The following is a 27,064-nucleotide window of genomic DNA, read 5'->3' on the forward strand; positions in this document are numbered from 1 at the left end:
GGGCAAAAGCTGTTGAGGTTTAGGGCAAAAATGGTCAAGGTTTGGGGAAAAAGCCATTGAGATATTGGCCAAGACCATGGAAGTTTTGGGGCAACAACGTTGGAGGTTTGGGGGAAAAATGGTTGACGTTTAGTGCCAGTTGTTTGAGATTTGGGTCAAAAATGGTCAAGGTTTGGGGGAAATGGTCAAGGTTTGGGGGAAATGGTCAAGAGTTGTTGCAAACCATGGAAGTCTGGGGCAAAAACGGTCAGAGTTTGATGCAAACGGTTGAGATTTGGGGCCAAAACAGTCAAGACTTGGGGTAACCGTTCATGTTCTGGGGCAAGTGGTTGAGATTTGTCCTAAAACCAGTGAAGGGTTTGGTGTAAACAGTGAAGATTTGGGCCAACATTGGTTGAATTTGGGGCAAACGGTTGGGACTTAGGTCAAAACCAGTCAAAACCAGTCAAGACTTGGGGCAAAACCACTCAACTTTGGGCCAAGTGGTTGCGGTTTGGGGCAAACAGTAGAGATTTATGGCAAGCGGACGATATTTGGGAGAAAAGCCTTGAGGTTTAGGGTAAAAGTAATCAGGTTTGAGAGAAATAGTCAAGGTTTGGAGCAAAAGTGGTCGAGATATTGGTCGAGAGCATTGAAGGTTTGGGGCAAGAAGGGTGGAGGTTTGGGGCACAAATGGTCGAGGTTTGGTGCCAATCATTTGAGATTTGGGGATAAAATGGTCGAGATTTGGTGCAAATGGTCAAGAGTTGGGTCAAACCATGGAGGTCTGGTGAGAAATCGGTCAGGGTTTGCTGCAACCGGTTGAGGTTTGGGGCAAAAGTGGTCGAGGTTTGTGGCAAATGCTTCAGGTTTGGGTCAATAGCGGTTGATTTGGGGACACAGGACAGGGATGTTGTTCCATGGGGCTGGGGTTGGTGCCACCACCATAAGCATCACCATCAGCATTACCAGCACCACAACCACCACCAGTACTTTTCGCGCAGTAGTAGGTGGCCGTGTCGTCGTCCCGGAGGCTGTTCATCTGCAGCGTGAGCGTGCTCTGGGAGTTGTCCCTGGAGATGGTGAAGCGCCCCTTGACCGATGACGCGTACCATGTGCTACCACCAGTGTTAATCTGCGCGACGTACTCCAGCCCCTTCCCCGGGGCCTGTCGCATCCATCCCATGCCTTTGCTGCTGAAGTCGAAGCCGGAGGCCTTGCAGCGGAGGGTGAGGGACCCCCCGGGTGTCTGGAGGCCCCCTCCGGACTCCACCAGCTGCACGGCCGCCATCAGCCCTGGGGAGGGAGGAAGGAGAGAATTGAGTCGCCCGCTCCCGCCGTCGCCCCCCATCTCCGCGCCCGGGTGTGGGGGGAAAAACGGGGGTGAAGCGGGGCCGGGTCCTACCTGGGAGGGCGGCCAGGAGGAGGAGGAAGGTGGAAGCCAAGTGGACGCCCATGGCGGGACGAGGACGTGGCGAGGGCGAAAGGCTGAGGGATGGGGTCTCCAGTGTGGACAGAAGACGTCCGAGGGGGGATCTTCTCAACGCTGACGAACGCTGAGAGGGGGGGTGTCAGGAGGACGGGGCCGGGCTCTTCCCAGTGGTGCCCGGGGACAGGACGAGGGGTGACGGGCACCAACTTGACCGTGGGAAGTTCCACCTCAAGGCGAGGAGGAACCTCTTTGCTGTGGGGGTGGCAGAGCCCTGGCACAGGCTGCCCAGCGAGGTGGGGGAGTCTCCGTCTCCGGAGACATTCCCAACCCGCCCGGACGCGTTCCTGTGCCACCTGCTCTGGGTGACCCTGCTCTGGCCGGGGCTTGGACCGGGTGATCTCCAGAGGTCCCTTCCCCTCCCCACCAGTGTGGGATTCTGTGACATTGGCCAAACCCAATGAAGGTTTGGGGCAAGAATGGAGCAGTTGTCCCATATTTGGGGCAAAAGTGGTCGAGGTTTGGTGCAAATGGTCAAGGTTTGGGGCAAAAGGTCAAGAGCTGTGGCAAACCATGGAAGTCTGGGGCAAAAACGGTCAGAGTTTGATGCCAACGGTTGAGATTTGGGGCCAAAGCGGTCAAGACTTGGGGTAACCGTTCATGTTCTGGGGCAAATGGTTGGGATTTGGGGCAGAGGGTTGGGATTTGAGGCAAAAGCAGTGAAGGTTGGGGCCAAAGCGTTGAGGCTTGGGGCAAGGTTGGGTGTTGGGTGTGGGGCTGAGGGCCGGGTGCGGGGTTTGGGGAAGCTGCTGGGACCCACGGCAGGGATGTTGGGGTCGGTGCCGGGGCGCGGGCTCGGGGCAGGCAGAGGCAGCGGCTGGAGCCGTCCCAGAGGGCCGGGGGCTGCCAGGCATCGCTGCCTCCTGTCCCCCGCGGGGACGCGGCTCGCCGGCGCGTTTCCTGAGCAGACGCCGGCTCAGAGCCGCCACCAGCAGCAGCTTTCGCGCAGTAGTAGGTGGCCGTGTCGTCGTCCCGGAGGCTGTTCATCTGCAGCGTGAGCGTGCTCTGGGAGTTGTCCCTGGAGATGGTGAAGCGCCCCTTGACCGACGGCGCGTAGTAGGTGCTACTACCATCGCTGGCAATACGTGCAACGAACTCCAGCCCCTTCCCGGGGGCCTGTCGCACCCATTGCATGCCGAAGCTGCTGAAGTCGAAGCCGGAGCCCTTGCAGCGGAGGGTGAGGGACCCCCCGGGTGTCTGTTGTCCCCCTCCGGACGCCACCAGCTGCACGGCCGCCATCAGCCCTGGGGAGGGAGGAAGGAGAGAATTGAGTCGCCCGCTCCCGCCATCACCCCCCATCTCCGCGCCTCCACCAGAAATGGTCGAGGATTGGGTCAAAGGGTTGAGATTTGGGGCAAAAGCTGTTGAGGTTTAGGGCAAAAATGGTCAAGGTTTGGGGAAAAAGCCATTGAGATATTGGAAAAGACCATGGAAGGTTTGGGGCAACAACGTTGGAGGTTTGGGGAAAAAAACGGTTGAGGTTTCGTGCCAGTCGTTTGAGATTTGGGTCAAAAATGGTCAAGGTTTGGTGCGAATGGTTAAGGTTTGGGGGAAATGGTCAAGAGTTGCTGCAAACCATGGAAGTCTGGGGCAAAAACAGTCAGGGTTTGATGCAAACGGTTGAGATTTGGGGCCAAAAGAGTCAAGACGTGGGGTAACCGTTCATGTTCTGGGGCAAATGGTTGAGTTTTGTCCTAAAACCATTCAAGGGTTTGGTGTAAACAGTGAAGATTTGGGCCAACAGTGGTTGAATTTGGGGCGAACGTTTGAGTCTTGGGTCAAAACCAGTCAAGATTTTGGGTGACCATTCACGTTTTGTGGGAAATTGTTTAGGTTTGGGGCAAAGAGCTGAGGTTTGGGGCAAAACCGGTCAAGGGTTTGTGGCAAAAAGTCAAGATTTGGGCCAAAATTGGTTAAATTTGAAGCAAATGGTTGAGACTTGGGGCAAAAGCAGTCAAGACTTGGGGGAAAACAATTTGAGTGTTGGGGCAAATGGTTGAGATTTGGGTAAACGGATGATACTTGGGACAAAAGCCCTCGAGGTTTAGGGCACAAATGGTCAGGTTTGGGATAAGTGGTCAAGGTTTGGAGTAGAAGTGTTCCAGATTTTGGTGGAGAGCACTGAAGGTTTGGGTTGAGAAGGGTGGAGGTTTGGGGCAGAAATGGTCGAGGCTTGGTGCCAATCATTTGAGATTTGACACAAAAATGGTCAAGATTTGGTGCAAATGGTCAAGGTTTGTGGCAAACGGTCGAGAGTTGGGTCAAAACATGGAGGTCTGGTGAGAAATCGGTCAGGGTTTGCTGCAACCGGTTGAGATTTGGGGCAAAAGTGGTCGAGGTTTGTGGCAAATGCTTCAGGTTTGGGCCAAGAAGGGTCGATCTGGGGACACGGCACAGGGGTGTTGTTCCATGGAGAAAGGGTTGGTGCCACCACCATAAGCATCACCATCAGCATTACCAGCACCATAATCACCACCAGTACTTTTCGCGCAGTAGTAGGTGGCCGTGTCGTCGTCCCGGAGGCTGTTCATCTGCAGCGTGACCGTGCTCTGGGAGTTGTCCCTGGAGATGGTGAAGCGCCCCTCGACCGAAGGCGCGTAGTAGGCGCTACCCCAACTGTAAATACTCGTGACCCACTCGAACCCCTTCCCGGGCGCCTGTCGCACCCAGTCCATGCCAAAGCTGCTGAAGGTGAAGCCGGAGCCCTGGCAGGACATGTCCTGGGACAGGGTCCATGGCTCAGGGTAGAGTTTGGGGGTCCGTTGAAGGCTCTGGTTTGGTGCAGAGAGTGAAGGGTTGTGGCGAAATGGATGGAGATGAGAGGAGAACGGTGGGGGTTTGGGGCAAAAGTGGTTGAGGTTTTGGTCAAGTGGGTGAGATTTGGGACAAGGGGAGGATATTTGTGGCAAAAGCCGTTGAGATTTAGGTCAGTGGGGGCCACGTTTGGGTCAAATGGCCAAGGTTTGGAGCAAAAGTGGTCGAGATATTGGCCAAAACCCATGAAGGTTTGGGTCAAGAAGGGTGGAGGTTTGGGGCCACAAATGGTTGAGGTTTGGTGACGATCATTTGAGATTTGGGGATAAAATGGTCGAGATTTGCTACAAATGGTCAAGGTTTGTGGCAAACGGTCAAGAGTTGGGTCAAACCATGGAGGTCTGGTGAGAAATCAGTCAGGGTTTGGTGCAAACGGTTGAGATTTGGGGTAGAAATAGTTGAGGTTAAGGAGAAATGCTTCAGATTTGGGCCAAGAAGGGTCGATCTGGGGACACGGCACATGGATGTTGTTCCACGGGGCTGGGGTTGGTGCCACCATCACCATCAGCACTTTTCGCGCAGTAGTAGGTGGCTGTGTCGTCGTCCCGGAGGCTGTTCATCTGCAGCGTGACCGTGCTCTGGGAGTTGTCCTTGGAAATGGTGAAGCGCCCCTTGACTGACGGCGCGTAGCTTGTGGTACCACCACTGCTGGTAATACCCGCGACCCACTCGAGCCCTTTCCCGGGGGCCTGTCGCACCCATTCCATGCGGAAGCTGCTGAAGGTGAAGCCGGAGCCCTTGCAGCGGAGGGTGAGGGACCCCCCGGGTGTCTGGAGGCCCCCTCCGGACTCCACCAGCTGCACGGCCGCCATCAGCCCTGGGGAGGGAGGAAGGAGAGAATTGAGTCGCCCGCTCCCGCCATCGCCCCCCATCTCCGCGCCTCCACCAAAAATGGTCGAGGATTGGGTCAAAGGGTTGAGATTTGGGGCAAAAGCTGCTGAGGATTAGGGTAAAAATGGTCAAGGTTTTAGGGAAAATGTCGTCGAGATATTGGCCAAGACCATGGAAGGTTTGGGGCAACAACGTTGGAGGTTTGGGGGGAAAAAATGGTGAGGTTTAGTGCCAGTCGTTTGAGATTTGGGTCAAAAATGGTCAAGGTTTGGTGCGAATGGTCAAGGTTTGGGGGAAATGGTCAGGAGTTGCTGCAAACCATGGAGGTCTGGGGCAAAAACGGTCAGGGTGTGATGCAAACGGTTGAGATTTGGGGCCAAAATGGTCAAGACTTGGGGTAACCGTTCATGTTCTGGGGCAAATGGTTGAGATTTGTCCTAAAACCACTCAAGGGTTTGGTGTAAACAGTGAAGATTTGGGCCAACAGTGGTTGAATTTGGGGCGAACGTTTGTGTCTTGGGTCAAAACCAGTCAAGATTTTGGGTGACCATTCACGTTCTGTGGGAAATTGTTTAGGTTTGGAGCAAAACCGGTCAAGGGTTTGTGGCAAAAAGTCAAGATTTGGGACAACATTGGTTGAATTTGAAGCAAATGGTTGAGACTTGGGTCAAAACCAGTCGAGACTTGGGGCAAAACCATTTGAGTGTTGGGGCAAACGGTTGAGATTTGGGCAAACGGATGATACTTGGGACAAAAGCCCTCGAAGTTTAGGGCACAAATGGTCAGGTTTGGTATAAGTGGTCAAGGTTTGGAGCAGAAGTGTTCAAGATACTGGTGGAGAGCATTGAAGGTTTGGGTCGAGAAGGGTGGAGGTTTGGGGCCACAAATGGTCGAGGTTTGATGCCAGTCATTTGAGATTTGACGCAAAAATGGTCAAGATTTGGTGCAAATGGTCAAGGTTTGTGGTAAACGGTCGAGAGTTGGGTCAAACCATGGAGGTCTGGTGAGAAATCGGTCAGGGTTTGGTGCAACCGGTTGAGATTTGGGGCAAAAGTGGTCGAGGTTTGTGGCAAATGCTTCAGATTTGGGTCAATAGCTGTTGATCTGGGGACACAGCACAGGGATGTTGTTCCATGGAGAAGGGGTTGGTGCCACCACCATCATAACCACAACCACCAGTAGTTTTCGCGCAGTAGTAGGTGGCCGTGTCGTCGTCCCGGAGGCTGTTCATCTGCAGCGTGAGCATGCTCTGGGAGTTGTCCCTGGAGATGGTGAAGCGCCCCTTGACCGATGGCGCGTAGTTTGGGTAACTACCATCGCTGGCAATACGTGCAATGAACTCCAGCCCCTTCCCGGGGGCCTGTCGCACCCATTCCATGCCGAAGCTGCTGAAGGTGAAGCCGGAGGCCTTGCAGCGGAGGGTGAGGGACCCCCCGGGTGTCTGTTGTCCCCCTCCGGACTCCACCAGCTGCACGGCCGCCATCAGCCCTGGGGAGGGAGGAAGGAGAGAATTGAGTCGCCCGCTCCCGCCATCGCCGCCCATCTCCGTGCCTCCACCAAAAACGGTCAAGGGTTGGGTCAAAGGGTTGAGATTTGGGGCAAAAGCTTTTGAGGTTTAGGGCAAAAATGGTCAAGGTTTGGTGCGAATGGTCAAGGTTTGGGGGAAATGGTCAAGAGTTGTTGCAAACCATGGAAGTCTGGGGCAAAAACAGTCAGCGTTTGATGCAAACGGTTGAGATATGGGGCCAAAACAGTCAAGACTTGGGGTAACCGTTCATGTTCTGGGGCAAATGGTTGAGGTTTGGCCCAAAACCAGTGAAGGGTTTGGTGTAAACAGTGAAGATTTGGGCCAACAGTGGTTGAATTTGGGGCGAACGGTTGGGACTTGGGTCAAAACCAGTCAACATTTTGGGTGACCATTCACGTTTTGTGGGAAATTGTTGAGGTTTGGGGCAAAGAGTTGAGGTTTGGGGCAAAACCGGTCAAGGGTTTGTGGCAAAAAGTCAAAATTTGGGCCAAAATTGGTTGAATTTGAGCAAATGGTTGAAACTTGGATCAAAACCAGTCAAGACTTAGGGCAAAACCATTCAACATTGGGGTAAATGGTTGGTATTTGGGGCAAATGGTTGAGATTAAGGGCAAGCGGATGATATTTGGGACAAAGGCCCTCGAGGTTTAGGGTAAAAATGGTCAGGTTTGACAGAAATAGTCAAGGTTTGGAGCAAAAGTGGTCGAGATATTGGCCAAAACCCATGAAAGTTTGGGGCAAGAAGGGTGGAGGTTTGGGGCACAAATGGTGGAGGTTTGGTGCCAATCATTTGAGATCTGGGGATAAAATGGTCGAGATTTGGTGCAAATGGTCAAGGTTTGTGGCAAACGGTCAAGAGTTGAGTGAAACCATGGAGGTCTGGTGAGAAATCGGTCAGGGTTTGATGATAATGGTTGAGATTTGGGGCAAAAATGGTCGACTGGGGCAAAATTGGTCGATGAGGGGACCCAACACAGGGAAGGTGGGACACGGTGCCGGGGCTGGTGCCACCAATATAACCAGCACCACAAGAACCACCGTAAGCACTTTTCGCGCAGTAGTAGGTGGCCGTGTCGTCGTCCCGGAGGCTGTTCATCTGCAGCGTGAGCGTGCTCTGGGAGTTGTCCCTGGAGATGGTGAAGCGCCCCTTGACCGACGACGCGTAGTTTGTGTAACTACCACTGCTGCTAATACTCGCGACGTACTCGAGCCCCTTCCCGGGGGCCTGTCGCATCCATCCCATGTTGAAGCTGCTGAAGGTGAAGCCGGAGGCCTTGCAGCGGAGGGTGAGGGACCCCCCGGGTGTCTGGAGGCCCCCTCCGGACTCCACCAGCTGCACGGCCGCCATCAGCCCTGGGGAGGGAGGAAGGAGAGAATTGAGTCGCCCGCTCCCGCCGTCGCCCCCCATCTCCATGCCTCCACCAAAAACGGTCAAGGGTTGGGTCAAAGGGTTGAGATTTGGGGCAAAAGCTGTTGAGGTTTAGGGCAAAAATGGTCAAGGTTTGGGGAAAAAGCCGTCGAGATATTGGCCAAAACCAATGAACTTTTGGGGCAAAAATGTTGGAGGTTTGGGGAAAAAACGCTTGAGGTTTAGTGCCAGTCGTTTGAGATTTGGGTCAAAAATGGTCAAGGTTTGGGGGAAATGGTCAAGGTTTTGGGGAAATGGTCAAGAGTTGTTGCAAACCATGGAAGTCTGGGGCAAAAATGCTCAGGGTTTGATGCAAACGATTGAGATTTGGGGCAAAACCGGTCAAGACGTGGGGTAACCGTTCATGTTCTGGGGCAAGTGGTTCAGGTTTGCCCCAAAACCAGTCAAGTGTTTGCTGTAAACAGTGAAGATTTGGGCCAACATTGGTTGAATTTGGGGCAAACAGTTGAGAGTTGGGGCAAAGCCAGTCAAGACTTGGGGCAAAACCATTTGAGTGTTGGGGCAGATGTTTTGGATCTGGGGTAAATGGTTGAGATTAGGGGCAAGCGGATGATATTTGGGACAAAAGCCCTCGAGGTTTAGGGCACAAATGGTCAGGTTTGGGAGAAATAGTCAGGGTTTGGAGCAAAAGTGGTCGAGATATTGGTTGAGAGCATTCAAAGATTGGGTCAAGAAGGGTGGAGGTTTGGGGCACAAATGGTTGAGGTTTGGTGCCAATGGTCAAGGTTTGGGGCAAATGGTCAAGAGTTGGGTCAAACCATGGAGGTCTGGTGAGAAATCGGTCAGGGTTTGCTGCAAACGGTTGAGACTTGGGGCAAAAGTGGTCGAGGTTTGTGGCAAATGCTTCAGATTTGGGCCAAGAAGGGTCGATCTGGGGACACAGCACAGGGATGTTGTTCCATGGAGAAGGGGTTGGTGCCACCACCATAATAACCACAACCACCAGTACTTTTCGCGCAGTAGTAGGTGGCCGTGTCGTCGTCCCGGAGGCTGTTCATCTGCAGCGTGAGCGTGCTCTGGGAGTTGTCCCTGGAGATGGTGAAGCGCCCCTTGACCGACGGCGCGTAGTAGGCGCTACCACTACTGTAAATACCCGCGACCCACTCGAGCCCCTTCCCGGGGGCCTGTCGCACCCACTGCATGGTGAAGCTGCTGAAGGTGAAGCCGGAGGCCTTGCAGCGGAGGGTGAGGGACCCCCCGGGTGTCTGTTGTCCCCCTCCGGACTCCACCAGCTGCACGGCCGCCATCAGCCCTGGGGAGGGAGGAAGGAGAGAATTGAGTCGCCCGCTCCCGCCATCGCCCCCCATCTCCGTGCCTCCACCAAAAACGGTCAAGGGTTGGGTCAAAGGGTTGAGATTTGGGGCAAAAGCTGTTGAGGTTTGGGTCAAAAATGTTCAAGGTTTGGTGCGAATGGTCAAGGTTTGGGGGAAATGGTCAAGAGTTGCTGCAAACCATGGAGGTCTGGGGCAAAAACAGTTAGAGTTTGATGCAAACAGTTGAGATTTGGGGCCAAAAGAGTCAAGACGTGGGGTAACCGTTCATGTTCTGGGGCAAATGGTTGAGGTTTGGCCCAAAACCAGTCAAGGGTATGGTGTAAACAGTGAATATTTGGGCCAACAGTGGTTGAATTTGGGGCGAACGGTTGGGACTTGGGTCAAAACCAGTCAAGATTTTGGGTGACCATTCACGTTTTGTGGGAAATTGTTGAGGTTTGGGGCAAAGACTTGAGGTTTGGGGCAAAACCGGTCAAGGGTTTGTGGCAAAAAGTCAAGATTTGGGACAACATTGGTTGAATTTAAAGCAAATGGTTGAGACTTGGGTCAAAACCAGTCAAGACTTGGGGCAAAACCATTTGAGTGTTGGGGCAAATGGTTGGGATTTGGGCAAGCGGACGATATTTGGGACAAAGGCCCTCGAGGTTTAGGGCACAAATGGTCAGGTTTGGGATAACTGGTCAAGGTTTGGAGCAAAAGTGGTCGAGATATTGGTCGAGAGAATTGAAGGTTTGGGTCGAGAAGGGTGGAGGTTTGGGGCAGAAATGGTCGAGGTTTGGTGCCAATCATTTGAGATTTGACGCAAAAATGGTCAAGATATGGTGCAAATGGTCAAGGTTTGTGGCAAACGGTCGAGAGTTGGGTCAAACCATGGAGGTCTGGTGAGAAATCGGTCAGGGTTTGGTGCAACCGGTTGAGATTAGGGGCAAAAGTGGTCGAGGTTTGTGGCAAATGCTTCAGATTTGGGCCAAGAAGGGTCGATCTGGGGACACGGCACAGGGATGTTGTTCCATGGAGAAGGGGTTGGTGCCACCACCATAATAAGCACAACCACCAGTACTTTTCGCGCAGTAGTAGGTGGCCGTGTCGTCGTCCCGGAGGCTGTTCATCTGCAGCGTGAGCGTGCTCTGGGAGTTGTCCCTGGAGATGGTGAAGCGCCCCTTGACCGACGGCGCGTAGTTTGTGTAACTACCATCACTGGCAATACGTGCAACGAGCTCCAGCCCCTTCCCAGGGGCCTGTCGCACCCATTCCATGCAGAAGCTGCTGAAGGTGAAGCCGGAGGCCTTGCAGCGGAGGGTGAGGGACCCCCCGGGTGTCTGTTGTCCCCCTCCGGACTCCACCAGCTGCACGGCCGCCATCAGCCCTGGGGAGGGAGGAAGGAGAGAATTGAGTCGCCCGCTCCCGCCATCACCCCCCATCTCCGCGCCTCCACCAAAAATGGTCGAGGATTGGGTCAAAGGGTTGAGATTTGGGGCAAAAGCTGTTGAAGTTTAGGGCAAAAATGGTCAAGGTTTGGGGAAAAAGCCATTCAGATATTGGCCAAGACCATGGAAGGTTTGGGGCAATAACGTTGGAGGTTTGGGGAAAAAAACGGTTGAGGTTTCGTGCCAGTCGTTTGAGATTTGGGTCAAAAATGGTCAAGGTTTGGTGCGAATGGTCAAGGTTTGGGGGAAATGGTCAAGAGTTGCTGCAAAGCATGGAAGTCTGGGGCAAAAAGGGTCAGAGTTTGATGCAAACCGTTTAGATTTGGGGCCAAAATGGTCAAGACGTGGGGTAACCGTTCATGTTCTGGGGCAAGTGGTTGAGGTTTGGGGCAAAACCAGTCTAGGGTTTGGTGTAAAGAGTGAAGATTTGGGGTAACAGTGGTTGAATTTGGGGCGAACGTTTGAGTCTTGGGTCAAAACCAGTCAAGATTTTGGGTGACCATTCACGTTTTGTGGGAAACTGTTTAGGTTTGGGGCAAAGAGTTGAGGTTTGGGGCAAAACCGGTCAAGGGTTTGTGGCAAAAAGTCAAGATTTGGGCCAAAATTGGTTGAATTTGAAGCAAATGGTTGAGACTTGGGTCAAAACCAGTCAAGACTTGGCGGAAAACCACTCAACTTTCGGCCAAGTGGTTGCCGTTTGGGGCAAACGGTTGACATTTGAGGCAAGCGGACGATATTTTGGAGAAAAGCCTTGAGGTTTAGGGTAAAAGTAATCAGGTTTGGGGTAAATAGTCAAGGTTTGGAGCAAAAGTGGTCGAGATATTGGTGGAGAGCATTGAAGGTTTGGGGCAAGAAGGGTGGAGGTTTGGGGCACAAATGGTCGAGGTTTGGTGCCAATCACTTGAGATTTGGGGATAAAATGGTCAAGATTTGGTGCAAATGGTCAAGGTTTGGGGCGAATGGTCGAGAGTTGGGTCAAACCATGGAGGTCTGGTGAGAAATCGGTCAGGGTTTGCTGCAACCGGTTGAGATTTGGGGCAAAAGTGGTCGAGGTCTGGGGTAAATGCTTCAGTTTTGGGTCAATAGCGGTTGATTTGGGGACACAGCGCAGGGATGTTGTTCCATGGGGCTGGGGTTGGTGCCACCACCATAAGCATCACCATCAGCATTACCAGCACCACAACCACCATAATCAGCTTTCGCGCAGTAGTAGGTGGCCGTGTCGTCGTCCCGGAGGCTGTTCATCTGCAGCGTGACCGTGCTCTGGGAGTTGTCCCTGGAGATGGTGAAGTGCCCCTTGACCGACGGCGCGTACCATGTGCTACTACCATCATTCCAAATACTGGCGACGATCTCCAGCCCCTTCCCGGGGGCCTGTCGCACCCAAACCATGCCGACGCTGCTGAAGGTGAAGCCGGAGCCCTGGCAGGACACGTCCTGGGACAGGGTCCATGGCTCAGGGTAGATTTTGGGGGCCCGTTCAAGGGTTCTGGGCACCCCGTGGGGGTCTGTGGTGGGTGCGGGGGTGTGGGGAAGGCGCTGGGATGTTGGGATGCAGGACAGGGGGGTTGAGGCTGGGGGCAAAGGGTTCCATCAACGTGTTGGGATGCGGGAAGAGTTTGAGTTGACTGGTGGGACGTACCCTGTGTCACCACCATCACTGTCAATACTCGCGACCCACTGCAGCCCCTTCCCGGGGGCCTGTCACATCCATCCCATGCCGAAGCTGCTGAAGTCGAAGCCGGAGGCCTTGCAGCGGAGGGTGAGGGACCCCCCGGGTGTCTGTTGTCCCCCTCCGGACTCCACCAGCTGCACGGCCGCCATCAGCCCTGGGGAGGGAGGAAGGAGAGAATTGAGTCGCCCGCTCCCGCCATCGCCCCCCATCTCCGCGCCTCCACCAAAAATGGTCGAGGATTGGGTCGAAGGGTTGAGATTTGGGGCAAAAGCTTTTGAGGTTTAAGGCAAAAATGGTCAAGGTTTGGGGAAAAAGTGGTCGAGATATTGGCCAAGACCATGGAAGTGTTGGAGCAACAATGTTGGAGGTTTGGGGAAAAAACGGTTGAGGTTTAGTGCCAGTCGTTTGAGATTTGGGTCAAAAATGGTCAAGATTTGGTGCAAATTGTCAAGGTTTGGGGGAAATGGTCAAGAGTTGTTGCAAACCATGGAAGTCTGGGGCAAAAACAGTCAGAGTTTGATGCAAACGGTTGAGATTTGGGGCCAAAAAGGTCAAGACTTGGGGTAACCGTTCATGTTCTGGGGCAAGTGGTTGAGATTTGTCCCAAAACCAGTCAAGGGTATGGTGTAAACAGTGAAGATTTGGGCCAACATTGGTTGAATTTGGGGCAAACGGTTGGGACTTAGGTCAAAACCAGTCAAGACTTGGGGCAAAACCACTCAACTTTGGGCCAAGTGGTTGCGGTTTGGGGCAAACAATAGAGATTTGTGGCAAGCGGACGATATTTGGGAGAAAAGCCTTGAGGTTTAGGGTAAAAGTAATCAGGTTTGAGAGAAATAGTCAAGGTTTGGAGCAAAAGTGGTCGAGATATTGGTGGAGAGCATTGAAGGTTTGGGGCAAGAAGGGTGGAGGTTTGGGGCAGAAATAGTCGAGGTTTGGTGCCAGTCATTTGAGATTTGGGGATAAAATGGTCAAGATTTGGTGCAAATGGTCAAGGTTTGTGGCAAACGGTCAAGAGTTGGGTCAAGCCATGGAGGTCTGGTGAGAAATCGGTCAGGGTTTGATGATAATGGTTGAGATTTGGGGCAAAAATGGTCGACTGGGGCAAAATTGGTCGATGAGGGGACCCAACACAGGGAAGTTGGGACACGGTGCCGGGGCTGGTGCCACCACCATAACCAGCACCACAACCACCGTAAGCACATTTCGCGCAGTAGTAGGTGGCCGTGTCGTCGTCCCGGAGGCTGTTCATCTGCAGCGTGAGCGTGCTCTGGGAGTTGTCCCTGGAGATGGTGAAGCGCCCCTGGACCGACGGCGCGTAGCCTGTCCAAGCACCACTGCTGCTAATAACCGCGACGAACTCGAGCCCCTTCCCGGGGGCCTGTCGCACCCATTCCATGCAGAAGCTGCTGAAGTCGAAGCCGGAGGCCTTGCAGCGGAGGGTGAGGGACCCCCCGGGTGTCTGGAGGCCCCCTCCGGACGCCACCATCTGCACGGCCGCCATCAGCCCTGGGGAGGGAGGAAGGAGAGAATTGAGTCGCCCGCTCCCGCCGTCGCCCCCCATCTCCGCGCCCGGGTGTGGGGGGAAAAACGGGGGTGAAGCGGGGCCGGGTCCTACCTGGGAGGGCGGCCAGGAGGAGGAGGAAGGTGGAAGCCAAGTGGACGCCCATGGCGGGACGAGGAGGTGGAGAGGGCGAAAGGCTGAGGGATGGGGTCTCCAGTGTGGACAGAAGACGTCCGAGGGGGGATCTTCTCAACGCTGACGAACGCTGAGAGGGGGGGTGTCAGGAGGACGGGGCCGGGCTCTTCCCAGTGGTGCCCGGGGACAGGACGAGGGGTGACGGGCACCAACTTGACCGTGGGAAGTTCCACCTCAAGGCGAGGAGGAACCTCTTTGCTGTGGGGGTGGCAGAGCCCTGGCACAGGCTGCCCAGAGAGGTGGGGGAGTCTCCGTCTCCGGAGACATTCCCAACCCGCCCGGACGCGTTCCTGTGCCACCTGCTCTGGGTGACCCTGCTCTGGCCGGGGCTTGGACCGGGTGATCTCCAGAGGTCCCTTCCCACCCCCACCAGTGTGGGATTCTGTGACATTGGCCAAACCCAATGAAGGTTTGGGGCAAGAACGGAGCAGTTGCCCCATTTTTGGGGCAAAAGTGGTCGAGGTTTGGTGCAAATGGTCAAGGTTTGGGGCCAAAGGTCAAGAGTTGTGGCAAACCATGGAGGTCTGGGGCAAAATCGGTCAGAGTTTGATGCCAACGGTTGAGGTTTGGGGCAAAACCGGTCAAGGGTTTGTGGCAAATGTCAACATTTTGGCCAAAATTGGTTGAATTTGAAACAAATGGTTGAGACTTGGGTCAAAACCAGTCAAGACTTGGGGCAAAACCACTTGGATGCTGGGGCAAATGGTTGGGATTTGGGGCAAATGGTTGAGATTTGGGGAAGCAGACGGTATTTGGGACAAAAGCCCTCGAGGTTTAGGGCAAAAATGGTCAGGTTCGGGATAAGTGGTCAAGGTTTGGAGCAAAAGTGGTCGAGATATTGGTCGAGAGCACGGAAGGTTTGGGGCAAGAAGGGTGGAGGTTTGGGGCGGAAATGGTGGAGGTTTGGTGCCAATCATTTGAGATCTGGGGCGAAAATGGTCAAGGTTTGGTGCAAATGGTCAAGGTTTGTGGCGAATGGTCAAGAGTTGGGTCAAACCACGGAGGTCTGGTGAGAAATCGGTCAGAGTTTGATGATAATGGTTGAGATTTGGGGCGAAATCGGTCGATCGGGGACCCAACACAGGGAAGTTGGGACACGGTGTCGGGGTTGGTGCCACCACCATAATAACAACCACCAGCATAACTTTTTGCGCAGTAGTAGGTGGCCGTGTCGTCGTCCCGGAGGCTGTTCATCTGCAGCGTGACCGTGCTCTGGGAGTTGTCCCTGGAGATGGTGAAGCGCCCCTTGACCGACGGCGCGTATTCTGTGTAACTACCACCGCTGTTAATACTCGCGACAAACTCCAGCCCCTTCCCGGGCGCCTGTCGCACCCAGTCCATGCTGACACTGCTGAAGGTGAAGCCGGAGCCCTGGCAGGACATGTCCTGGGACAGGGTCCATGGCTCAGGGTAGAGTTTGGGGGTCCGTTGAAGGCTCTGGTTTGGTGCAGAGAGTGAAGGGTTGTGGCGAAATGGATGGAGATGAGAGGAGAACGGTGGGGGTTTGGGGCAAAACTGGTTGAGGTTTTGGTCAAGTGGGTGAGATTTGGGACAAGGGGAGGATATTTGTGGCAAAAGCCGTTGAGATTTAGGTCAGTGGGGGCCACGTTTGGGTCAAATGGCCAAGGTTTGGAGCAAAAGTGGTCGAGATATTGGCCAAAACCCATGAAGGTTTGGGTCGAGAAGGGTGGAGGTTTGGGGCCACAAATGGTTGAGGTTTGGGCACGATCATTTGAGATTTGGGGATAAAATGGTCGAGATTTGCTACAAATGGTCAAGGTTTGTGGCAAACGGTCAAGAGTTGGGTCAAACCATGGAGGTCTGGTGAGAAATCAGTCAGGGTTTGGTGCAAACGGTTGAGATTTGGGGTAGAAATAGTTGAGGTTAAGGAGAAATGATTCAGATCTGGGCCAAGAAGGGTCGATCTGGGGACACAGCACAGGGATGTTGTTCCATGGAGAAGGGGTTGGTGGCACCATCACCATCAGCACTTTTCGCGCAGTAGTAGGTGGCTGTGTCGTCGTCCCGGAGGCTGTTCATCTGCAGCGTGACCGTGCTCTGGGAGTTGTCCTTGGAGATGGTGAAGCGCCCCTTGACCGACGGCGCGTAGCTTGTGGTACCACCACTGCTGCTAATACCCGCGACCCACTCGAGCCCTTTCCCGGGGGCCTGTCGCACCCATTCCATGCGGAAGCTGCTGAAGGTGAAGCCGGAGGCCTTGCAGCGGAGGGTGAGGGACCCCCCGGGTGTCTGTTGTCCCCCTCCGGACTCCACCAGCTGCACGGCCGCCATCAGCCCTGGGGAGGGAGGAAGGAGAGAATTGAGTCGCCCGCTCCCGCCATCGCCCCCCATCTCCGTGCCTCCTCCAAAAACGGTCAAGGGTTGGGTCAAAGGGTTGAGATTTGGCGCAAAAGCTGTTGAGGTTTAGGGCAAAAATGGTCAAGGTTTGGTGCGAATGGTCAAGGTTTGGGGGAAATGGTCAAGAGTTGTTGCAAACCATGGAGGTCTGGGGCAAAAACAGTCAGCGTTTGATGCAAACGGTTGAGATTTGGGGCCAAAACAGTCAAGACTTGGGGTAACCGTTCATGTTCTGGGGGCAAAGAGTTGAGATTTGTCCTAAAACCAGTCAAGGGTTTGGTGTAAACAGTGAAGATTTGGGCCAACTATGGTTGAATTTGGGGCAAACATTTGAGTCTTGGGTCAAGACCAGTCAACATTTTGGGTGACCATTCACGTTTTGTGGGAAATTGTTTAGGTTTGGGGCAAAGAGTTGAGGTTTGGGGCAAAACCGGTCAAGGGTTTGTGGCAAAAAGTCAAGATCTGGGCCAAAATTGGTTGAATTTGAGCAAATGGTTGAAACTTGGATCAAAACCAGTCAAGACTTAGGGCAAAACCATTCAACATTGGGGTAAATGGTTGGGATTTGGGGCAAATGGTTGAGATTAAGGGCAAGCGGATGATATTTGGGACAAAGGCCCTCGAGGTTTAGGGTAAAAATGGTCAGGTTTGACAGAAATAGTCAAGGTTTGGAGCAAAAGTGGTCAAGATATTGGCCAAAACCCATGAAAGTTTGGGGCAAGAAGGGTGGAGGTTTGGGGCACAAATGGTGGAGGTTTGGTGCTAATCATTTGAGATCTGGGGATAAAATGGTCGAGATCTGGTGCAAATGGTCAAGGTTTGTGGCAAACGGTCAAGAGTTGAGTGAAACCATGGAGGTCTGGTGAGAAATCGGTCAGGGTTTGATGATAATGGTTGAGATTTGGGGCAAAAATGGTCGACTGGGGCAAAATTGGTCGATGAGGGGACCCAACACAGGGAAGTTGGGACACGGTGCCGGGGCTGGTGCCACCACCATAACCAGCACCACAACCACCGTAAGCACATTTCGCGCAGTAGTAGGTGGCCGTGTCGTCGTCCCGGAGGCTGTTCATCTGCAGCGTGAGCGTGCTCTGGGAGTTGTCCCTGGAGATGGTGAAGCGCCCCTTGACCGACGGCGCGTAGTTTGTGTAACTACCATCGCTGTTAATACTCGCGACGTACTCGAGCCCCTTCCCGGGGGCCTGTCGCATCCATCCCATGCTGAAGCTGCTGAAGGTGAAGCCGGAGGCCTTGCAGCGGAGGGTGAGGGACCCCCCGGGTGTCTGGAGGCCCCCTCCGGACGCCACCAGCTGCACGGCCGCCATCAGCCCTGGGGAGGGAGGAAGGAGAGAATTGAGTCGCCCGCTCCCGCCATCGCCCCCCATCTCCGCGCCCGGGTGTGGGGGAAAGGGGGTGAGCGGGGCCGGGTCCTATCTGGGAGGGCGGCCAAGAGGAGGAGGAGGAAGGCGGAGGGGGCTGATGCGCCGTGGGTGCTGCTGGGGGGGCCCAGGGGGGTCCTATTGGTCAGGGGGATGGTGCAACGGTCGAGGTTTGGTGCCAAGAGTCGAGGTCTGGGGCAACAGCGATCGAGACGAGAGGGAAATGGTGGAGGTACGGGGCAAAAATGGTCAGGTTTGAGTCAAATGGTCAAGAGTTGTTGCAAACCCTGGAGGTCTGGGGCAGAAACGGTCGGGGTTTGATGCCAACGGTTGAGGTTTGGGTCAAAACCGGTGAAGGGTTTGGGGAAAACAGCCAAGATTTGGGCCGACATTGATTGATTTTTGGGCAAACAGATGGCACTTGCAGCAAAACCAGTCAAGATTTGGGGAGAACCAGTTTGTTTTTTGGCACAGATGGTTTAGGTTTGGAGCAAACAGTTGAGGTTTGGCCCAAAACCGGTCATGGGTTTGAGGTAAACGGTCAAGATTTGGGCCAACATTGGTTGAATTGGGGCAAAGGGTTGAGAGTTGGGGCAAAACCCTTTGAGTGTTGGGGCAAATGGTTGGGATTTGGGGCAAACAATTGAGGATTGGGCCCAAAGTGGTCAAGTGTTTCGGGAAAACAGTCAAGATTTGGGCCAAACTTGGTTGAATTTGGAGGAAACTGTTGAGACCTGGGGCAAAACCATTTGAAATTTGGTGGAAAACCATTTGAGATTTTAGGCAAATGGTTGAGATTTGGGGCAAATTGTTGAGATTAGGGGCAAGGGGACGATATTTGGGAGAAAAGCCCTCGAGGTTTGGGGCAAAAGGTCAAGGTTTGGAGCAAAAGTGGTCGAGATATTGGCCAAAACCCATGAAGGTTTGGGTCAAGAAGGGTGGAGGTTTGGGGCACAAATGGTGGAGGTTTGGTGCCAATCATTTGAGATTTGGGGATAAAATGGTCAAGATTTGGTGCAAATGGTCAAGGTTTGTGGCAAACCGTCAAGAGTTGAGTGAAACCATGGAGGTCTGGTGAGAAATCGGTCAGGGTTTGCTGCAACCGGTTGAGATTTGGGGTAGAAAAAGTTGAGGTTAAGGAGAAATGCTTCAGATTTGGGCCAAGAAGGGTCGATCTGGGGACACAGCACAGGGATGTTGTTCCATGGAGAAGGGGTTGGTGCCACCACCACCATCAGCACCTTTCGCGCAGTAGTAGGTGGCCGTGTCGTCGTCCCGGAGGCTGTTCATCTGCAGCGTGAGCGTGCTCTGGGAGTTGTCCCTGGAGATGGTGAAGCGCCCCTTGACCGACGGCGCGTAGCCTGTGTAACCACCACTGCTGCTAATACCCGCGACAAACTCCAGCCCCTTCCCGGGGGCCTGTCGCACCCAGTCCATCTCGACGCTGCTGAAGGTGAAGCCGGAGGCCTTGCAGCGGAGGGTGAGGGACCCCCCGGGTGTCTGTTGTCCCCCTCCGGACTCCACCAGCTGCACGGCCGCCATCAGCCCTGGGGAGGGAGGAAGGAGAGAATTGAGTCGCCCGCTCCCGCCATCGCCCCCCATCTCCGTGCCTCCACCAAAAACGGTCAAGGGTTGGGTCAAAGGGTTGAGATTTGGGGCAAAAGCTGTTGAGGTTTGGGTCAAAAATGTTCAAGGTTTGGTGCGAATGGTCAAGGTTTGGGGGAAATGGTCAAGAGTTGCTGCAAACCATGGAGGTCTGGGGCAAAAACAGTTAGAGTTTGATGCAAACAGTTGAGATTTGGGGCCAAAAGAGTCAAGACGTGGGGTAACCGTTCATGTTCTGGGGCAAATGGTTGAGGTTTGGCCCAAAACCAGTCAAGGGTATGGTGTAAACAGTGAATATTTGGGCCAACAGTGGTTGAATTTGGGGCGAACGGTTGGGACTTGGGTCAAAACCAGTCAAGATTTTGGGTGACCATTCACGTTCTGTGGGAAATTGTTTAGGTTTGGGGCAAAGAGTTGAGGTTTGGGGCAAAACCGGTCAAGGGTTTGTGGCAAAAAGTCAAGATTTGGGACAAAATTGGTTGAATTTGAACAAATGGTTTAAAGTTGGGTCAAAACCAGTCAAGACTTGGGGCAAAAGCATTCAACGTTGGGGTAAATGGTTGGGATTTGGGGCAAATGGTTGAGATTAAGGGCAAGCGGATGATATTTGGGACAAAGGCCCTCGAGGTTTAGGGCACAAATGGTCAGGTTTGACAGAAATAGTCAAGGTTTGGAGCAAAAGTGGTCAAGATATTGGCCAAAACCCATGAAGGTTTGGGTCAAGATGGGTGGAGGTTTGGGGCACAAATGGTGGAGGTTTGGTGCCAATCATTTGAGATTTGGGGATAAAATGGTCGAGATTTGGTGCAAATGGTCAAGGTTTGTGGCAAATAGTCAAGAGTTGAGTGAAACCATGGAGGTCTGGTGAGAAATCGGTCAGGGTTTGATGATAATGGTTGAGATTTGGGGCAAAAATGGTCGACGTCTGGGGCAAAATCGGTCGATGAGGGGACCCAACACAGGGAAGGTGGGACACGGTGTCGGGGCTGGTGCCACCACCATAATAACAACCACCATCACTACATTTCGCGCAGTAGTAGGTGGCCGTGTTGTCGTCCCGGAGGCTGTTCATCTGCAGCGTGAGCGTGCTCTGGGAGTTGTCCCTGGAGATGGTGAAGCGCCCCTTGACCGACGGCGCGTAGAAGGTGCTACCACCATCACTGTTAATACCTGCGACGAACTCAAGCCCCTTCCCGGGCGCCTGTCGCACCCAGTTCATTGCGAACCAGCTGAAGGCGAAGCCGGAGCCCTTGCAGGGGTCTGGGCTCGGGGCCGGGGGACAACAAGGTGCCCATAGATGACTCCAGGTGTTGGGTTTCTGCCCCACGCGAGGAGCTGGGCTCCGTGCAGGGTTCCCGGCTGGCTCCTGGGGTCCGGACTGGGGTCAAGAATTGTGTTCTTGGGGACGATGGTGGAGTCTTGGGTTTGGGAGCCGGGGTCCGAGAGTGGTGGAAGGGTCTAGGAAGGGTGTTGGGGTTTTGGGGAGATGCTGGGAAGAGGGGACACAGTGCAGGGCCATTGCGAGCACGGTGCCGGGGTTGGTGCCCCCACTACCATCAGCATAACCATCACCACGACCATCTTTGGCGCAGTAGTAGGTGGCCGTGTCGTCGTCCCGGAGGCTGTTCATCTGCAGCGTGAGCGTGCTCTGGGAGTTGTCCCTGGAGATGGTGAAGCGCCCCTTGACCGACGGCGCGTAGCTTGTGCTACTACCATCGCTGGCAATACGTGCAACGAACTCCAGCCCCTTCCCGGGGGCCTGTCGCACCCATTCCATGCTGAAGCTGCTGAAGTCGAAGCCGGAGGCCTTGCAGCGGAGGGTGAGGGACCCCCCGGGTGTCTGGAGGCCCCCTCCGGACTCCACCATCTGCACGGCCGCCATCAGCCCTGGGGAGGGAGGAAGGAGAGAATTGAGTCGCCCGCTCCCGCCATCGCCCCCCATCTCCGTGCCTCCACCAGAAATGGTCGAGGATTGGGTCAAAGGGTTGAGATTTGGGGCAAAAGCTGTTGAGGTTTAGGGCAAAAATGGTCAAGGTTTGGGGAAAAAGCCGTTGAGATATTGGCCAAGACCATGGAAGGTTTGGGGCAAAAATGTTGGAGGTTTGGGGAAAAATCGGTTGAGGTTTAGTGCCAGTCGTTTGAGATTTGGGTCAAAAATGGTCAAGGTTTGGGGGAAATGGTCAAGAGTTGCTGCAAACCATGGAAGTCTGGGGCAAAAACGGTCAGAGTTTGATGCAAACGGTTGAGATTTGGGGCCAAAATGGTCAAGACGTGGGGTAACCGTTCATGTTCTCGGACAAGTGGTTGAGGTTTGGGGCAAAACCAGTCAAGGGTTTGGTGTAAACAGTGAAGATTTGGGCCAACATTGGTTGAATTTGGGGCAAACACTTGAGACCTGGGTCAAAACCAGTCAAGATTTTGGGTGACCATTCACGTTCTGTGGGAAATTGTTGAGGTTTGGGGCAAAGAGTTGAGGTTTGGGGCAAAACCGGTCAAGGATTTGTGGCAAAAAGTCAAGATTTGGGACAAAATTGGTTGAATTTGAAGCAAATGGTTGAAACTTGAGAGAAAAGCAGTCAGGATTTGGGGCAAAACCATTTGAGTGTTGGGGCAAATATTTTGGATTTGGGGCAAACAGTTGAGATTAGGGGCAAATGGACGATATTTGGGAGAAAAGCCCTCGATGTTTAGGGCACAAATGGTCAGGTTTGAGAGAAATAGTCAAGGTTTTGAGCAAAAGTGGTCGAGATATTGGTCGAGAGCATTCAGAGATTGGAACAAGAATGGTGGAGGTTTGGGGCAGAAATGGTCGAGGTTTGGTGCCAATCATTTGAGATTTGACGCAAAAATGGTCAAGATCTGGTGCAAATGGTCAAGAGTTGGGTCAAACCATGGAGGTCTGGTGAGAAATCGGTCAGGGTTTGGTGCAAACGGTTGAGGTTTGGGGTAAAAGTGGTCGAGGTTTGTGGCAAATGCTTCAGATCTGGGCCAAGAAGTGTTGATTTGGAGACACAGCACAGGGATGTTGTTCCATGGGGCTGGGGTTGGTGCCACCACCATAAGCATCACCATCAGCATTACCAGCACCATAATCAACACCACTACGTTTCGTGCAGTAGTAGGTGGCCGTGTCGTCGTCCCGGAGGCTGTTCATCTGCAGCGTGAGCGTGCTCTGGGAGTTGTCCCTGGAGATGGTGAAGCGCCCCTTGACCGACGGCGCGTAGAAGGTGCTACCATCAGTGTAAATACCCGCGACCCACTCCAGCCCCTTCCCGGGGGCCTGTCGCACCCAGTCCATCTCGACGCTGCTGAAGGTGAAGCCGGAGGCCTTGCAGCGGAGGGTGAGGGACCCCCCGGGTGTCTGTTGTCCCCCTCCGGACTCCACCAGCTGCACGGCCGCCATCAGCCCTGGGGAGGGAGGAAGGAGAGAATTGAGTCGCCCGCTCCCACCATCGCCCCCCATCTTCGTGCCCCCACCAAAACTGGGCGAGGATTCGGTCAAAGGATTGAGATTTCGGGCAAAAGCTGTTGAGGTTTAGGGCAAAAATAATCAAGGTTTGGGGAAAAAGCCATCCAGATATTGGCCAAAACCAATGAAGTTTTGGGGCAAAAATGTTGGAGGTTTGGGGAAAAAACGGTTGAGGTTTAGTGCCAGTCGTTTGAGATTTGGGTCAAAAATGGTCGAGATTTGGTGCGAATGGTCAAGGTTTGGGGGAAATGGTCAAGAGTTATTGCAAACCATGGAGGTCCGGGGCAAAAAGGGTCAGGGTTTGATGCAAACGGTTGAGATTTGGGGCAAAACCGGTCAAGACGTGGGGTAACCGTTCATGTTCTGGGGCAAATGGTTGAGGTTTGGCCCAAAACCAGTCAAGGGTTTGGTGTAAACAGTGAAGATTTCGGCCAACACTGGTTGAATTTGGGGCAAACGTTTGATACTTGGGTCAAAACCAGTCAAGATTTTGGGTGACCATTCACATTTTGTGGGAAATTGTTTCAGTTTAGAGCAAAGAGTTGAGGTTTGGGGCAAAACTGGTCAAGGGTTTGTGGGAAAAAGTCAAGATTTGGGACAAAATTGGTTGAATTTGAAGGAAATGGTTGAAGCTTGGGTCAAAACCAGTCAATAGTTGGGGCAAAACCATTCAACATTGGGGTAAATGGTTGAGATTAGGGGCAAATGGACGATATTTGGGAGAAAAGCCCTCGAGGTTTAGGGAACAAATGGTCAGGTTTGGGAGAAATAGTCACGGTTTGGAGCAAAAGTGGTCGAGATACTGGCCAAAACCAATGAAGGTTTGGTGCAAGAAGGGTGGAGGTTTGGGGCAAAAATGGTTGAGGTTTGGGGTGAATGGTCAAGAGTTGGGTCAAACCATGGAGGTCTGGTGAGAAATCGGTCAGGGTTTGGTGCAAACGGTTGAGGTTTGGGGCAAAAGTGGTCGAGGTTTGTGGCAAATGCTCCAGATTTGGGCCAAGAAGGGTCGATTTGGGGACACAGCACAGGGATGTTGTTCCATGGGGCTGGGGTTGGTGCCACCACCATAAGCATCACCATCAGCATTACCAGCACCACAACCACCACCACTACTTTTCGCGCAGTAGTAGGTGGCCGTGTCGTCGTCCCGGAGGCTGTTCATCTGCAGCGTGAGCGTGCTCTGGGAGTTGTCCCTGGAGATGGTGAAGCGCCCCTTGACTGACGGCGCGTAGTTTGTGTAACGACCACTGCTGCTAATAGCCGCGACGTACTCCAGCCCCTTCCCGGGGGCCTGTCGCATCCATCCCATGTCGAAGCTGCTGAAGGTGAAGCCAGAGGCCTTGCAGCGGAGGGTGAGGGACCCCCCGGGTGTCTGTTGTCCCCCTCCGGACTCCACCAGCTGCACGGCCGCCATCAGCCCTGGGGAGGGAGGAAGGAGAGAATTGAGTCGCCCGCTCCCGCCATCACCCCCCATCTCCGCGCCTCCACCAAAAATGGTCGAGGATTGGGTCAAAGGGTTGAGATTTGGGGCAAAAGCTGTTGAAGTTTAGGGCAAAAATGGTCAAGGTTTGGGGAAAAAGCCATTCAGATATTGGCCAAGACCATGGAAGGTTTGGGGCAATAACGTTGGAGGTTTGGGGAAAAAAACGGTTGAGGTTTCGTGCCAGTCGTTTGAGATTTGGGTCAAAAATGGTCAAGGTTTGGTGCGAATGGTCAAGGTTTGGGGGAAATGGTCAAGAGTTGCTGCAAAGCATGGAAGTCTGGGGCAAAAAGGGTCAGAGTTTGATGCAAACCGTTTAGATTTGGGGCCAAAATGGTCAAGACGTGGGGTAACCGTTCATGTTCTGGGGCAAGTGGTTGAGGTTTGGGGCAAAACCAGTCTAGGGTTTGGTGTAAAGAGTGAAGATTTGGGGTAACAGTGGTTGAATTTGGGGCGAACGTTTGAGTCTTGGGTCAAAACCAGTCAAGATTTTGGGTGACCATTCACGTTTTGTGGGAAACTGTTTAGGTTTGGGGCAAAGAGTTGAGGTTTGGGGCAAAACCGGTCAAGGGTTTGTGGCAAAAAGTCAAGATTTGGGCCAAAATTGGTTGAATTTGAAGCAAATGGTTGAGACTTGGGTCAAAACCAGTCGAGACTTGGGGGAAAACCACTCAACTTTCGGCCAAGTGGTTGCCGTTTGGGGCAAACGGTTGATTTTTGTGGCAAGCGGACGATATTTTGGAGAAAAGCCTTGAGGTTTAGGGTAAAAGTAATCAGGTTTGGGGTAAATAGTCAAGGTTTGGAGCAAAAGTGGTCGAGATATTGGTGGAGAGCATTGAAGGTTTGGGGCAAGAAGGGTGGAGGTTTGGGGCAGAAATGGTGGAGGTTTCGTGCCAATCATTTGAGATTTGGGGTGAAAATGGTCAAGATTTGGTGCAAATGGTCAAGGGTTGGGGCAAAAGGTAAGGAGTTGGGGCAAACCATGGAGGTCTGGGGCAAAAACAGTCAGAGTTTTGAGCGAAAGCTTGAGATTTGGGGCAAAAGTGGTCGAGGTTTGTGGCAAATGCTTCAGGTTTGGGTCAATAGCGGTTGATTTGGGGACACAGGACAGGGATGTTGTTCCATGGGGCTGGGGTTGGTGCCACCACCATAAGCATCACCATCAGCATTACCAGCACCACAACCACCACCACTACATTTCGCGCAGTAGTAGGTGGCCGTGTCGTCGTCCCGGAGGCTGTTCATCTGCAGCGTGAGCGTGCTCTGGGAGTTGTCCTTGGAGATGGTGAAGCGCCCCTTGACCGATGACGCGTACCATGTGCTACCACCAGTGTTAATCTGCGCGACGTACTCCAGCCCCTTCCCGGGGGCCTGTCGCACCCATTCCATGTTGAAGCTGCTGAAGGTGAAGCCAGAGGCCTTGCAGCGGAGGGTGAGGGACCCCCCGGGTGTCTGTTGTCCCCCTCCGGACGCCACCATCTGCACGGCCGCCATCAGCCCTGGGGAGGGAGGAAGGAGAGAATTGAGTCGCCCGCTCCCGCCGTCGCCCCCCATCTCCGCGCCCGGGTGTGGGGGGAAAAACGGGGGTGAAGCGGGGCCGGGTCCTACCTGGGAGGGCGGCCAGGAGGAGGAGGAAGGTGGAAGCCAAGTGGACGCCCATGGCGGGACGAGGAGGTGGAGAGGGCGAAAGGCTGAGGGATGGGGTCTCCAGTGTGGACAGAAGACGTCCGAGGGGGGATCTTCTCAACGCTGACGAACGCTGAGAGGGGGGGTGTCAGGAGGACGGGGCCGGGCTCTTCCCAGTGGTGCCCGGGGACAGGACGAGGGGTGACGGGCACCAACTTGACCGTGGGAAGCTCCACCTCAAGGCGAGGAGGAACCTCTTTGCTGTGGGGGTGGCAGAGCCCTGGCACAGGCTGCCCAGAGAGGTGGGGGAGTCTCCGTCTCCGGAGACATTCCCAACCCGCCCGGACGCGTTCCTGTGCCACCTGCTCTGGGTGACCCTGCTCTGGCCGGGGCTTGGACCGGGTGATCTCCAGAGGTCCCTTCCCCTCCCCACCAGTGTGGGATTCTGTGACATTGGCCAAACCCAATGAAGGTTTGGGGCAAGAATGGAGCAGTTGTCCCATTTTTGGGGCAAAAGTGGTCGAGGTTTGGTGCAAATGGTCAAGGTTTGGGGCCAAAGGTCAAGAGTTGTGGCAAACCATGGAGGTCTGGGGCAAAATCGGTCAGAGTTTGATGCCAACGGTTGAGGTTTGGGGCAAAACCGGTCAAGGGTTTGTGGCAAATGTCAACATTTGGGCCAAAATTGGTTGAATTTGAAACAAATGGTTGAGACTTGGGTCAAAACCAGTCGAGACTTGGGGCAAAACCACTTGAATGCTGGGGCAAATGGTTGGGATTTGGGGCAAATGGTTGAGATTTGGGGAAGCAGACGGTATTTGGGACAAAAGCCCTCGAGGTTTAGGGCAAAAATGGTCAGGTTCGGGATAAGTGGTCAAGGTTTGGAGCAGAAGTGGTCGAGATATTGGTCGAGAGCATTGAAGGTTTGGGGCAAGAAGGGTGGAGGTTTGGGGCGGAAATGGTGGAGGTTTGGTGCCAATCATTTGAGATCTGGGGTGAAAATGG

The 27,064-nt window shown here is 53.8% G+C and overlaps 2 protein-coding genes, 1 pseudogene and 14 gene segments (V, D, J or C); all 17 read right to left on the minus strand.

The window, feature by feature from the left end:
- Nucleotides 1-193: 193 nt before the first annotated feature.
- LOC134507656 (Ig heavy chain V region 914-like) lies at nucleotides 194-1,447 on the minus strand. The segment is given in 2 exon segments: nucleotides 194-1,275; nucleotides 1,385-1,447. Coding segments are annotated over 2 exon segments (483 nt in total).
- Nucleotides 1,448-1,937: 490 nt separating this feature from the next.
- Nucleotides 1,938-2,710, minus strand: LOC134507660 (immunoglobulin gamma-1 heavy chain-like). The gene has a single exon (XM_063318450.1). It carries the CDS (start codon nucleotides 2,705-2,707, stop codon nucleotides 1,943-1,945), a length of 765 nt encoding a protein of 254 aa, XP_063174520.1. The 5' UTR covers nucleotides 2,708-2,710; the 3' UTR covers nucleotides 1,938-1,942.
- Nucleotides 2,711-3,822: 1,112 nt separating this feature from the next.
- On the minus strand, nucleotides 3,823-4,185 carry LOC134526987 (Ig heavy chain V region 914-like). The segment is given in 1 exon segment: nucleotides 3,823-4,185. A coding segment is annotated over 1 exon segment (363 nt).
- A 449-nt stretch (nucleotides 4,186-4,634) lies between these two features.
- LOC134526988 (immunoglobulin heavy variable 3-23-like) lies at nucleotides 4,635-5,100 on the minus strand. The segment is given in 2 exon segments: nucleotides 4,635-4,699; nucleotides 4,785-5,100. Coding segments are annotated over 2 exon segments (375 nt in total).
- A 1,091-nt stretch (nucleotides 5,101-6,191) lies between these two features.
- LOC134526989 (immunoglobulin heavy variable 3-21-like) lies at nucleotides 6,192-6,599 on the minus strand. The segment is given in 1 exon segment: nucleotides 6,192-6,599. A coding segment is annotated over 1 exon segment (405 nt).
- A 645-nt stretch (nucleotides 6,600-7,244) lies between these two features.
- On the minus strand, nucleotides 7,245-7,993 carry LOC134527058 (immunoglobulin heavy variable 3-21-like). The segment is given in 1 exon segment: nucleotides 7,245-7,993. A coding segment is annotated over 1 exon segment (516 nt).
- An 88-nt stretch (nucleotides 7,994-8,081) lies between these two features.
- On the minus strand, nucleotides 8,082-9,326 carry LOC134507643 (Ig heavy chain V region 914-like). The segment is given in 1 exon segment: nucleotides 8,082-9,326. A coding segment is annotated over 1 exon segment (402 nt).
- Nucleotides 9,327-11,839: 2,513 nt separating this feature from the next.
- Nucleotides 11,840-12,598, minus strand: LOC134526990 (immunoglobulin heavy variable 3-23-like). The segment is given in 2 exon segments: nucleotides 11,840-12,193; nucleotides 12,521-12,598. Coding segments are annotated over 2 exon segments (429 nt in total).
- A 552-nt stretch (nucleotides 12,599-13,150) lies between these two features.
- On the minus strand, nucleotides 13,151-14,188 carry LOC134527057 (immunoglobulin heavy variable 3-23-like). The segment is given in 2 exon segments: nucleotides 13,151-13,955; nucleotides 14,065-14,188. Coding segments are annotated over 2 exon segments (570 nt in total).
- An 896-nt stretch (nucleotides 14,189-15,084) lies between these two features.
- Nucleotides 15,085-15,815, minus strand: LOC134527059 (immunoglobulin heavy variable 3-21-like). The segment is given in 1 exon segment: nucleotides 15,085-15,815. A coding segment is annotated over 1 exon segment (444 nt).
- Nucleotides 15,816-16,044: 229 nt separating this feature from the next.
- LOC134526991 (immunoglobulin heavy variable 3-23-like) lies at nucleotides 16,045-16,440 on the minus strand. The segment is given in 1 exon segment: nucleotides 16,045-16,440. A coding segment is annotated over 1 exon segment (393 nt).
- Nucleotides 16,441-17,315: 875 nt separating this feature from the next.
- LOC134526992 (immunoglobulin heavy variable 3-21-like) lies at nucleotides 17,316-17,831 on the minus strand. The segment is given in 1 exon segment: nucleotides 17,316-17,831. A coding segment is annotated over 1 exon segment (513 nt).
- A 319-nt stretch (nucleotides 17,832-18,150) lies between these two features.
- LOC134526993 (immunoglobulin heavy variable 3-23-like) lies at nucleotides 18,151-19,426 on the minus strand (annotated as a pseudogene).
- An 875-nt stretch (nucleotides 19,427-20,301) lies between these two features.
- LOC134526994 (immunoglobulin gamma-1 heavy chain-like) lies at nucleotides 20,302-20,871 on the minus strand (the record flags this gene model as incomplete). The annotated part of the gene is made up of 1 exon (XM_063359348.1): nucleotides 20,302-20,871. A coding segment is annotated over one exon (570 nt), but the record flags the coding sequence as incomplete, so codon positions are not given.
- On the minus strand, nucleotides 20,871-21,372 carry LOC134507670 (immunoglobulin heavy variable 3-74-like). The segment is given in 1 exon segment: nucleotides 20,871-21,372. A coding segment is annotated over 1 exon segment (498 nt).
- Nucleotides 21,373-22,464: 1,092 nt separating this feature from the next.
- LOC134526995 (Ig heavy chain V region 914-like) lies at nucleotides 22,465-22,893 on the minus strand. The segment is given in 1 exon segment: nucleotides 22,465-22,893. A coding segment is annotated over 1 exon segment (426 nt).
- A 2,554-nt stretch (nucleotides 22,894-25,447) lies between these two features.
- On the minus strand, nucleotides 25,448-27,020 carry LOC134507668 (Ig heavy chain V region 914-like). The segment is given in 2 exon segments: nucleotides 25,448-25,935; nucleotides 26,045-27,020. Coding segments are annotated over 2 exon segments (483 nt in total).
- Between the last annotated feature and the right edge of the window lie 44 nt (nucleotides 27,021-27,064).

Source organism: Chroicocephalus ridibundus, chromosome 25, assembly GCF_963924245.1.
Source record: "Chroicocephalus ridibundus chromosome 25, bChrRid1.1, whole genome shotgun sequence".
In the NCBI taxonomy this organism is placed as follows: Eukaryota; Metazoa; Chordata; class Aves; order Charadriiformes; family Laridae; genus Chroicocephalus; species Chroicocephalus ridibundus.

Coding starts and splice junctions, on each gene's coding strand:
- LOC134507660 (XM_063318450.1), bottom strand. CDS start 2,707: ATGGCGGCCGTGCAGCTGGTGGCGTCCGGAGGGGGACAACAGACACCC.